The sequence below is a fragment of the Oncorhynchus mykiss genome, chromosome 9 (assembly GCF_057628025.1).
Source record: "Oncorhynchus mykiss isolate SJ-2025 chromosome 9, ASM5762802v1, whole genome shotgun sequence".
NCBI classification, from domain to species: Eukaryota; Metazoa; Chordata; class Actinopteri; order Salmoniformes; family Salmonidae; genus Oncorhynchus; species Oncorhynchus mykiss.
Genome location: NC_143030.1, coordinates 62,103,215 through 62,115,365, shown reverse-complemented (window position 1 = coordinate 62,115,365; position 12,151 = coordinate 62,103,215). Strand labels below are relative to the sequence as shown.

Below are 12,151 nucleotides of genomic sequence, written 5' to 3'. Positions count from 1 at the left end.
CAACCACCAGCCTTGAGTGACGTAAATCCCACTGAAACCACACGGTATTATTGAGAAATCTGGTCAGACAGAGAGATTTGGAAAGCGAAGGTCTTTAATTTGTTTCCTCCCATTCAATTAAACTTGGTCAATTACCATTGTTTAATTATTCTATTACAATTATTTCTGCCAATTAAACCTCTAGGCTGTCTCCAACGGAGCTTCCAATCTCTATTGCTGTTATTTGCAGTCACTTCTCAGTCAAGCTAGGCTGAAACAACACTTCAGATAGCTGACAGGGTGATGTACAATGCACACTCTGAAAAACACAATGTTATGCAAAAAGGCTGTGTGTGGGTGAAGTATATGAAAAATCCTAATTAAACCCTAACACATAATGGTAACATTTGGCAGTCTCCACAATTCTTTCCATGTTGTATTGAAAATGTTTAAACTATATCCTCTTGCTATTGAGATGAGGTGGTGGAATGATGGAGTCAGTCATTGGTAGAGGAAAATGGGCTGTGTGGTCTCCTTTCAATCAGGGGTCAGGAGGTCATCCAGGGTTCAGGAGAGGTCATGTTAGATCATCTCTCCAGGCTTTAACATGATCGCTCAATTATAGCATGAAGCTGACACCACCTCCTCTCCAACCTGAATTTAAACTCTTTTAAATGTCTATCTGGGTTTTGACTCTGAATATGGGTCTCACTTGAAATCGTATATGTTAGAAGACAAATCTACATTTCTATCTAGTTGGGAAAAAGTCCATTGGCTGTATTTGACTAATCTTTGGATATTGCACAGGGTAAGGTGATAGCATTATTATTCAACCCAGTCTCATGGGTTATCTGTTCCATGGTATTACTTTCATCAGCTGGTGATATCCACTGCTGCTCTGCAATTACATTCTCTAGTCGTAACACATTTTGAAAACGTAATGGCATATACGTTTCTCTCTAAAAACTCCACCAAATGGGGAACATTTCATATTTGCCTCCTGATTCACATGTAAACTTTCCTTGTCTTTGGTCGACAGACAGGCCTAATTATTGGATTGGTCATACTTGTTGTGTTGTTAGTGTTAGTTGTAGGGGGGGCATCCTGATAGGGAGAAGTTCCGTAGGCAGAATAAGACAGCCACCCTGATGAGGGGGATGGCGGGTGACGGTGTCCTGTAGGCAAAGTGAACCAACCTCCTGATAATTACATGAAGGGACATTATTCAGACTAAGACGGAGGGAGGGCCCCTGGAGGCCTTCTCATCCTGATGATGTCTTTATCTAGTCTCTCACACAAGCTAGGGACTTCTGGGGCCTCACTCAATTAATGCGCAAAACGCACGACAGACATTACTCACATGTAATACACTTGTGATATCTTGCATAAAGAGATACCATATGTTGATATTGAGATAAAGCCTAGAACATACACAGGAATTTAACAGGCCAACAACGGGCCTACCAACATACAGTAGCTACATAAATCATTGTTGATTGTGCTAACTTTGCCATTGACTAACCTAAGAAGTTATTTTGAACAGTTTTTACTTGTTTGCTTTTGCTGATCTTTTCCTAGAAGGAGGAACGTGTGAAGTGATTGCGGCTCACAGATGTTGTAATAAGAACAAGATTGAGGAGCGGTCCCAGACGGTCAAGTGTTCCTGCCTACCAGGGAAGGTGGCAGGGACCACCAGGAACAGACCCTCCTGTGTTGATGGTGAGTAGAGTAAGACTAGCATCCCAACCCCCATTGGTATTGCAGGTGCAAGGGAAGTGTGTGCCTTATCACTGATTGGACTCGCACACACAGATGCTTCTTATAGAACCAGTTCTTGAATATTTTTTTTATCAGGGTTGCATTAAAGTAGTACAATATAAAACTTGGATTGTATATAATGCTTCAGCCTTTCCCAATAGATCTGGGATGGCATTTCTCACAGCAGGTGGCCAGTAGAGACGGAGATGCACCATCCCTTTCTTTTGATTAGCTCACTGCAGAAGTATTAACCTGAGAGAATGTATAGAATGTATATAGAACACACGCATTCATCAATGGCATACAGTACATTCCCTAGAGAAGTTGCAATGGTTCTTTGTGTATTATGCACCCTGTATTGATTCGTGCCAGGTCTAAGACAGAGCAGCCTAAGGAGTTGTTGTTTAATAGATGCACTATAAACTTTGTTCGATCAGACTCCTGGCAAAAAAACACGGTGACCCTCTTCACCGTATGGAACAGGTCCAAGTGGAAAACCACTTAGACTAGGACAGCCAAGAACACAAGTTGTGGTCATACTCAACTACCTCATTTTGTACTGTGGAAATGTACTGTTGCTTTATGAATTGTATGTATTGGTTTTTTGACAGATGAGACACAATTTTAGCATCTCTGGTAAAGATCCAACAGAAGACAGTAGTAGCCTATATTACTGCCTATATACTGTATTTTTTCCTATGCTGTGGGGCAGAGAGAAAATGCTAAAATTGTATACTCATTTTGCCATATAGTGAAGCTACATTTTTGCAGTTTTAAAGCTAATCTCCTGCAATTCTGCACATTTTGCAATGACTTATACCATGTTAATGATCTCTGAGTGAAAGTGACTAACAAAATAGTACCCAGTCGGTATTCGGCTGTAATTACTATAGTTAAGTGATAACGCCCGAGAAGCCGGTTTTGGAGGATATATTGGCAGGGGTGTTGTTTCATGTCAGGCTGGCAAACAATGCCAATGTATCCTCCAAACACCAGCTTCAAGGGCATTATCACTTTTATACAACAGGTTATCAACATATTCAAATAATGATTGACATATTTTCATTAAAAACGTTATTTGGATACTATTTTAGATATAGTCCCGACACAAATCTAAGGTTTCTACCCAGGTTATTCACACTCAACAGTTTCCCATGTGTATCAAGAATGGTCCACCACCTAAGGGACATCTAGCCTATTTGACACAACTGTGGGAAGCATTTGGAGTCAACATGGGCCAGCATTCCTGCGGAAAGCTTTAGACACCTTGTAGACTCCATGCCCCAACATATTGAGTCTGTTCCCGAGTGCAAAGGGGGGGGGGGGGGGGGGGGGGGGGGCAAGTCAATATTAGGAAGGTGTCCTTAATGTTTTGACCACTGTTTTAAAAAAAATGTGGGGTCCCTTGTGTCGCTTATGCCTGGGGCCGGCCCTGACAGCAAGCATCACTTCTCACCTGCTTGTATGCTTCTTTAGATTCTAACCATTAGGAAATGTTTCCACAATTACTGAGCAGAGTACACAGACAGAGTGAGGGAATTTGAGGTCTCTTTTGTCTGTCAGGACTGACAGGGTATTTTTCTCTGTCAGACGTCCAAGATGTGTTGGACATTTACCCTGTATTTAAGGCAATTTTCTCTTTCCAGAGCAAGAATATGTCCTGCATTAGTTACAGCTATGCCCCCTCTTTCAATTAACATGTCTAGACGTCTGGCTTTCTCTTTGATTTGAAATGCATGTAAGAAATGCTTTACAGTGCCTTGCAAAAGTATTCATCCCCCTTGGCGTTTTTCCTATTTTGTTGCATTACAACCTGTAATTTAAATTGATTTTTATTTGCAGGCGGATTTTTATTTGGATTTCATGTAATGGACATACACAATAGTCCAAATTGGTGAAGTGAAATGAAAAGAAAAAAGTGAAACTGAAAAGTGGTGCGTGCATATGTATTCACCCCCTTTGCTATGAAGCCCCTAAATAAGATCTGGTGCAGCCAATTACCTTCTAAAGTCACATAATTAGTTAGACTGCACACAGGTGGACTTTATTTAAGTGTCACATGATCTGACACATAATCTCAGTATATATACACCTGTTCTGAAAGGCCCCAGAGTCTGCAACATAACTAAGCAAGGGGCACCACCAAACAAGCGGCACCATGAAGACCAAGGAGCTCGCCAAACAGGTCCGGGACAAAGTTGTGGAGAAATACAGATCAGGTTTGGGTTATAAGAAAATATCAGAAACCTTGAACATCCCACAGAGCACCATTAAATCCATTATTAAAAAATTGAAAGAATGTGGCACCACAACAAACCTGCCAAGAGAGGGCCACCCACCAAAACTCACAGACCAGGCAAGAAGAGCATTAATCAGAGAGGCAACAGAGACCAAAGATAACCCTGAAGGAGCTAAAAAGCTCCACAGCGGAGATTGTAGTATCTGTCCATAGGACCACTTTAAGCCGTACACTCCACAGAGCTGTGCTTTACGGAAGAGTGGACAGAAAAAAGCCCATGCTTAAAGAAAAGAATAAGCAAAAATGTTTGGTGTTCGCCAAAAGGCATGTGGGAGACTCCCCGAACATATGGAAAAAGGTACTCTGGGCAGATGAGACTAAAATTTAGCTTTTTGGCCATCAAGAAAAACGTAATGTCTGGCGCAAAACCAACACCTCTCATCACCCTGAGAACACCATCCCCACAGTGAAGCATGGTGGTGGCAGCATCATGCTGTGGGGATGTTTTTCATCGGCAGGGACTGGGAAACTGGTCAGAATTGAAGGAATGATGAATGGTGCTAAATACAGGGAACTTCTTGGGGGAAACCTGTTTCAGTCTTCCAGAGATTTGAGACTGGGATGGAGGTTCACCTTCCAGCAGGACAATGACCCTAAGCATACTGCTAAAGCAACACTTGAGTGGTTTAAGGGGAAACATTTAAATGTCTTGGAATGGCCTAGTCAAAGCCCAGATCTCAATCCAATTGAGAATCTGTGGTATGACTTAAAGATTGCTGTACACCAGCGGGACACATCCAACTTGAAGGAGCTGGAGAAGTTTTGCCTTGAAGAATGGGCAAAAATCCCAGTGGCTAGATGTGCCAAGCTTATAGAGACATACCCCAAGAGACTTGCAGCTGTAATTGCTTGTCATGATCGTCGTTGGAAGCATACTCGGACCAAAGCGCAGCGTGATCTGGGTTCCACATGTTTATTGACGTGAAACTTTGAACAAGACCAAATAAAGAAACAATGAAACGTCATGTCAAATGAATTGCTCAAAGGCAACAACGCAAAAACAAGATCCCACAAAACACAGTGGGGAAAAGGCTGCCTAAATAGGATCCCCAATCAGAGACAATGATAAACAGCTGCCTCTGATTGGGAACCATACCAGGCCAACATAGAAATAAAACAACCTAGATTACCCACCTTAATCACCCCTCGACCTAACCAAAATAGAGAATAAAAAGGCTCTCTATGGTCAGGGCGTGACATTGCTGCAAAAGGTGGCTCTACAAAGTATTGACTTTGCAGGGGTGAATAGTTATGCATGCTCAAGTTGTCCTTTTTTTGTCTTTTTTTTGTGTTTACAATCAAAAATATTTTGCATCTTCAAAGTGGTAGGCATGTTGTGTAAATCAATTGAAACACCCCCCCCCCCCCCCAATTTTTTTTTAAAATTCCAGGTTGTAAGGCAATAAAATAGGAAAAATGCCAAAGGGGGGTGAATACTTTCGCAAGCCACTGTAAATACACCTAAGGTTGCTTCAGTGCTAGCCACCAATCCATCTTCAAGTCATATACTGCTCTCTCATATTGCCTCCGTTTCCACTGGGTGAGACATACTCAGGTCACCTTATGGTTTTGTTGCCTGCAGCATCCATAGTGATTGGTAAGTGGTGGTGCGAGATGGAGCCCTGCCTGGAGGATGAAGAGTGCAAGACGCTGCCTGACAACTCAGGCTGGATGTGTTACGCTGGGAACAAGATCAAAACCACCCGGGTAAGATAACCTCTCATTACAATTTGAATCAGAGTTATATTGGAGGAGGGATAGGTACAGTCATGGGAGATTTGCACCAACAGACCAATATAGAGTTTTATATTGACAGACAAAGGCACAAGGTATTGACTCAAGAATATGAGAGAACTGTCGCTTTTCCTTTTTAGAACACCCAACAACCTGCAAGCAAAGAATACCTCTAACTTTAGATGGGCCAACTGCAAAGGTCAGCTTTGACATGTTCCATCTTCCATAGAGCTGTTAATGTATACCATCTTACCATAAACCATCTAATAATCAATACAATTATATCTGCACTGTAATACACTGTATCACAATATCTGAGTGCACTCCCTTTTGTTTGTTTCAGATCAATCCAAGGACCCAGACATTCAGCTTACCTTACAGTTATACGTGTGAACATCCCTGTATAGAAAGGTGTGAATTCTCAAATAAACTGCTGCTCAAGGGCACTGAGGAATGATGCAGCTGAAGCATAGCAATGGGGAACCCAGTGATTTCACAATGTTGTAATTTGATGGAACACTGCATTTGGATGTACAGCACATCTGAACTGTGTCTGATGTTCGTCTGAGAATCTACTGCCGCCACTGTCCCAGCTCTTCGTTCTCTGGTATCAGCAAACTCAGATAGACTCGGCGAAAGAGAGACATTTCTGGGTTACTTTGAGGAAAACTTGCCGTGGGGCCTCAGGATTCTGTATATACCATGTTTCAGTATCTTCATGTGAACAAGAACATTGTCTACAGTATGATGGTGGTGAGATGTAAATGATTCCAAACTCTGATCTGTTCTGTTCTTGTCCATGTGTTCCAGATTCCAGACCACAGCCAAAGGTCTAGTGTTTCTTAAACATACAATAACCTATAGGTGTAGATCATGTGAGGATGCAACTGTACATTGGAATCATTTGGCCAATAACAAGACATGTTTATTTTATCAAAACCGTTTTTGTACTTGAATTCCTTAGGTCATCAGTGTTGCTTCCTTTTATAGTTCAGTTATCCATCAAACGGTTGAATGTTTACCAAAAAACACAGTAGGCCTATTTTGTTGTTTTTTACTTCTTTAGATGCCTTATGTGTGTCAAATTCTTCAACAACATATTAAAAGTCTACCATTGCGTTGTGCATAAATATTAAATTAAACTATGGTGTGTTATGTAATTTAAATATCTATTTAGCATTGGCTGCTTGAAGTATCAACAAAATCAGCTTATCATAAGTGATGAAATCTGGATAATAATTGCCTCCACAGTGCACAGATGTCAGAAATCACAACGATCACAATCAACTAGCCTGCTAATTGGGTTAAGTAAGTAGAGGAAATCACATGACCAGAATGCCAATGTTTAATTTGTACATTCAGAGGTGAAAGTAGATGTATTTTCTTACCGCCCAAGTAGCGGTAAAATAAATGACACCACCTATACTTTCAATGCATTTTTCTGCAAAAGGTGGGTAAACTGTCCAGCCCCCTAAAAATGTGGGTAAGCTGCATTGTTTATCCTCCACTACACCACTGTGGTAATGTTAAATAATGGTTGAATAGCCTATAGTTTTATTGGCATTTTGTGTAAATTATTGTGATAGACTCAAGTTTTACCGGTATAGCGTACCCCCATCATTTATTTTGCCGGGACGCCATAATGGACCGTACCGGCCTACTTCCACCCGTGTACATGCGTCTTTTGTATTGGGTAGCCTACTTGACCAGTTGAATCCATAAAACAGTAGCTACAGAACTGCAGCACTCTGGGAATTCTACCCTAACAGACTGGGGTTTTGAAGTGTTCTGCTCGCATTGTAAAGAAGAAATTAACTTGACGAATAAGGACAGTCAATAAAAAACAGATTTACTCTGAAGTCTTCCGCTCAACAAAGGATGCCCAATGGAGCACGAAGCAGATTATAGAAAATATTTCTATATTACAAAGCACCAGCAACCAAGCAGTCAGCAGGCAGATGTAAAACCACCAGACACCCTGAAGGGATCTTCTGAGTGTTGCTCTCTGGCACATGTTGTCTGGAATCTCCATCTGTGCTTGTGGGTCAAACACCGCATATAAACACACACTGAAATCACATCGCACCAGCGGCAGGCAAGGCTAGTGACAGCAGAAAGTAACATGCAAGTAAAGGCACTGTATCCTAACTGTATTCTGAAATCTGTTCTAAAGTGTATTCCAATCTGAACAACTATTGATGAACTGCTAGTGTGCATACAGTACCAGTGTAAGCGCACAGCCTAAGAAAGCAAATTAATGACTAAACCACTGTTTAATGGAGGTGGTGCTTCCTTTAAAGGCTCCCTTTACAATCATGCTGCAGATGAAATTATTAAGCTGGTGGGACTGGGCTACTGGGATTCTGTGAAAAAGATAAATGAGACAGAGGTGAACAGTAGTTGAAGGTGAAACCACAGTATGCAGCATTGTGCCTCATGGAGGGAATCATCGGCTAAATTGAAGCACTCTGAAAAGTTATCATCTTCAATTATCTGTGGAGGAGCTGTTGAAACTGAGGTCTTGACTCAGTGGTCATTAAAAATCTTGTGGCTAGAACAGGGGTGATAACCTCGGTGCCCTGGCCTGGAAAGATTCCCAACATGGCTGCTCATCCTACCAATGGCTACTCAACCGCAGCTTCCAATTGTCTCATTCAGCTCTCCTCTCCCTCTTACCCAGAATCTGACATTCAGCCATATTCTGTTTCTAACTAAAGTCGTTTGTTTGACAGTAAAACAGATCCTCCATCACACTACCAAACACTATGACACTAATGATAATTTAATGTTTGCTAACTGCAGGAGATTCTGAAGAAGCACCAGCTCCATAAAATCAGACACACTCCAGGCTGCTCCCGCGGGGCCTGATGGCTCACATTGTGGTGCAGAACTGTGACAAATACGTGACAACTGACGTTGATCCACCTTGACTTTCTGTCAGGAAGTAAGTGAGGCATCAGGGGACAACAGTGAGGTACCCATAGGACCCCTTCTCTGCTGGACCCCAAGGGGCCAGGGTTCTGGTCTGGAAGCAGTTTTGACTACTCCTACAGTTTTGCTTGGGTACTGCAGTTTAACTGATGCCCGCCCCAGAAAGAATTTCCATAAACAGCCACATAGAAAAGTCAGATTTGAAAATTCCTAATAAGACTCTTTAGTCATCACCTTTGTGCACAAATGCAGATTTTTTTTCACATCACTCACAGCCAATGATATTAACAAATTATATTCATCCAATGTCTGCCTTGTTTTTGGATGATGTGGTGATGTCGTCGCTACTTGCGCTGCTCCATGTGCGCTAGTGCACGTGATGTTGGTCGGTATAAACCGGATGCAACCCGGATGCAGACGGTCCATGAATCGACGTCTACGAGCGTGAGTAGATTACCTTGAAAACAATAGTTGAACATCTCGGATGCAGTCTCCAGTTCTTATTACACCTCAGTGCTGGATCCCCATGGGATATTCTAGATATAAACATATTCAAACTGGGTGGCACTGACAGTGCTCACACTCAACACCTGCACCCACCCATTTACACATTTTGTAAGTCAGCCAAACTCAATATCATGATGAGTAGCGTCAGATATTAAGTCAATGATTGTACCAAGATCGAGTCAATTAATAAGTGTGTACCACCACTTCAGCCACCACTACATTAGGTGGTTGTGCAATGTACAGTAGTTTATGTGGACAACTGGCAAGAAAATTAAGCACGGACCCCGTACATAGCCTACAGTAGAGTAAAACAAACTGCTCTAGTGTTTGCCATTCTCTCCAAGTACAACAGGCAGCAGCCAGCCACCAAGATATTACCAAGTCTAATCACATCCTCTCAAACCAGGCACTGTCTCCCTGTGGGATGCAGGGATTTCAAAGTCAAGGTAATGCGGACCAAACTCGATTCTAATTAAAGTTGACATCAGGTTCCTCTCCAGGCTCCTCCAGCGTTCATCTAAATCATTCATGCTGAGAACGCCGGTGCCGCCAAACCATTTGGGCTCCATCAATGATTAAAGACTTGATCAGGCAAACAAAAACAATAACACATTTACAAACAATGATAAATCTACAGGGTTAGTAGTGTGTCATTGGTGACCTGCTTTGACATGTGTTGAAACTGACTGACTATAACCTCACTTATACTGTACCTAGTTCTAACATGAGTCACTTGTCCTGATCTTATCCACATTCTGATTGTACCCACATTGTAGCTGTTGCATCTACACATGGTATTAAAATGTGTCTGTGGCCTCCCGAGTGACACAGTGGTCTAAGGCACTGCATCGCAGTGTTGCGGCGTCACTACAGCCTGAGGTTCGATCCCAGGCTATGTCATTACCGGCCATGACCTGGAGTCCCATAGGATGGAGCACAATTGGACCAGCGTCGTCCGGGCTAGGGGAGGGTTTGGCCGGGGGGCTTTACATTGCTCATCACGCTTTAGTGACTCCTTGTGGCAGGCCAGGCACCTGCAGGCTGACTTCGGTCATCAATCAAACAGTGTTTCCTCTGACACATTGGTGCAGCTGGCTTCCGGGTTAAGCGAGTGGGTGTTAAGAAACGCTGTTTGGCGAGTCATGTTTCAGGGGATGCATGACTCGACCTTCATCTCCCTAGCCCGTTGGGGAGTTGCAGCAATGCGACAAGATCGTAATCACGAAAAAGGGGTTAAAAGATAATATTTTAAAAATGGTCTCTTATCCGTCAACTATATCCGCATTGTGACCAGATTTCCTGGGGCCACACTGTATGCAGATTATTTAACACATATATCCTTTCAAAATAATATGCATTTATTTACTTTAAGACAATTATTGATGCCATAAGTCAATGGTGCTACCTGTCAATGATTTTAGAGACCAGTATAATTATGATTGAAATGGTTAGATCATCCAGATCTGTTTAAAATGGATTGATATCCAGATACCAATGGTCCCTGACAACCTCTGGAGGTGGTCGTCTACACTTGTCTAAAAATGTGGGCACATTCAGAATGCGGAATAAATCAAGACAAAGGATGCATGTTAGAACCAGGTATAAACGGGGCTAATATGTTGTGGGCCTGTCTTATTTACCTTGTAAACTCAGTATACCTTACATCAACATTACCCCGCTGATGTTCAGGAGGTAAAACGTTTAAACGTACAGTTTTCCCCTTGTAAAGTAAACCCACAGAAGACAAAGGTTAATAATTGATTAACTGTAAAATGCATGTTGAGGGATTTTCTGGAGAAGATACATTTTTCTGTGGATAGCATACTCGTGTTTAGGACATAACAACGTTACACCAATATTACTCATGAAAACAGGCTGAGTCTTTGTGTGCTCTCCCTATCTGTTGTGTCTTGCTGTGAGGTTATTTTATTTCCTCTGTTGTGAGCTCAACATGTTTACTTTAAAAGAGTGTGACAGTAAATGACAATATTCCACATGCAAGATACTTTCAAAGTAGTTCAGGAAATTAGGCTGTACTAATAGGACGGTTGCTATATAAGTCAAAGTGTATTTTACATCATGCATTTTAAATATTAAATCATTTATACCCATGTTAACTGCAGAGAATGTCATAGTTACCATATGATATCATTAACATCACAGCACAATGAAAACAAGGAGAGACTAAACTATGGTTTCATGTATTTGATTACAAGTAGCTACAGTATGCATCAATCTGCCTACAGTACAACTATGACGCATGACCATGCACACACTATATATTAATTAAATACAGGCAGATGAACCAACATTGTTATTCCAATTAATATTATATTCATTAAAATATAATTGTTCAAATCTCTAATTATGTTAAATGCAATTTCAATTCTAGACATCATGCACATGACAAGACACATGGAACATATCTTTGAGCCATAACCAAATTACACTCAGTCTATCGCACTGAGTAAGTTGAAGGCATTTTAAAACCAGTTGGATTTTAATTCTTGTCTCCCCAGGCAAAACACGCACACCCATCTCCATGCACACAAACACACAGCGTAATAATGGTTGGTATTTATCATATTCACACTTTATTAATTAGCTGTGTCCTCTCTAGGTCATTAAGAGAAAGTTGTGCTGAATAAATTAGGAAGATAAATATTTGTGTTGAGTAAAACTGTAGGTTAGGCATCATGTGCACTAGCATTAATTATTATGTTATAAACACAACATTACATCTGATCCTTTGTAACAGCTCAGAAGATATAATTGCCAAATCATTTTACAGGGTAATAATTTTGGCGGAGGTGAGCAAACACCTCTTATGTTAGGTTTGACAAGCTGAATTTGAATGGCTGTTTGGCATGTTCTGATGGGATGTTGTTTTGGGAATAAGTAGGTTTTTATCAGTGAAGCTCTGTAACATTTCTGCATTGTCAT

The 12,151-nt window shown here is 41.4% G+C and overlaps 1 protein-coding gene across 2 annotated transcripts in view; it reads left to right on the top strand.

The window, feature by feature from the left end:
• LOC110532448 (chemokine-like protein TAFA-1) overlaps positions 1–6,912 on the top strand; it is a 47,961-nt gene extending 41,049 nt beyond the window's left edge. Inside the window, exons 3-6 of one of the 2 annotated variants that reach the window (XM_021616359.3) lie at positions 1,558–1,698; positions 5,619–5,743; positions 5,911–5,969; positions 6,114–6,912. In XM_021616359.3, coding sequence (XP_021472034.1) covers positions 1,558–1,698; positions 5,619–5,743; positions 5,911–5,946 — 302 coding nt within the window. In that variant the 3' untranslated portion in view covers positions 5,947–5,969; positions 6,114–6,912. The remainder of the gene's footprint in view (positions 1–1,557; positions 1,699–5,618; positions 5,744–5,910; positions 5,970–6,113) is intronic. The other variant, XM_021616358.3, reaches the window with a different exon arrangement.
• The last annotated feature ends 5,239 nt before the right edge of the window (positions 6,913–12,151 follow it).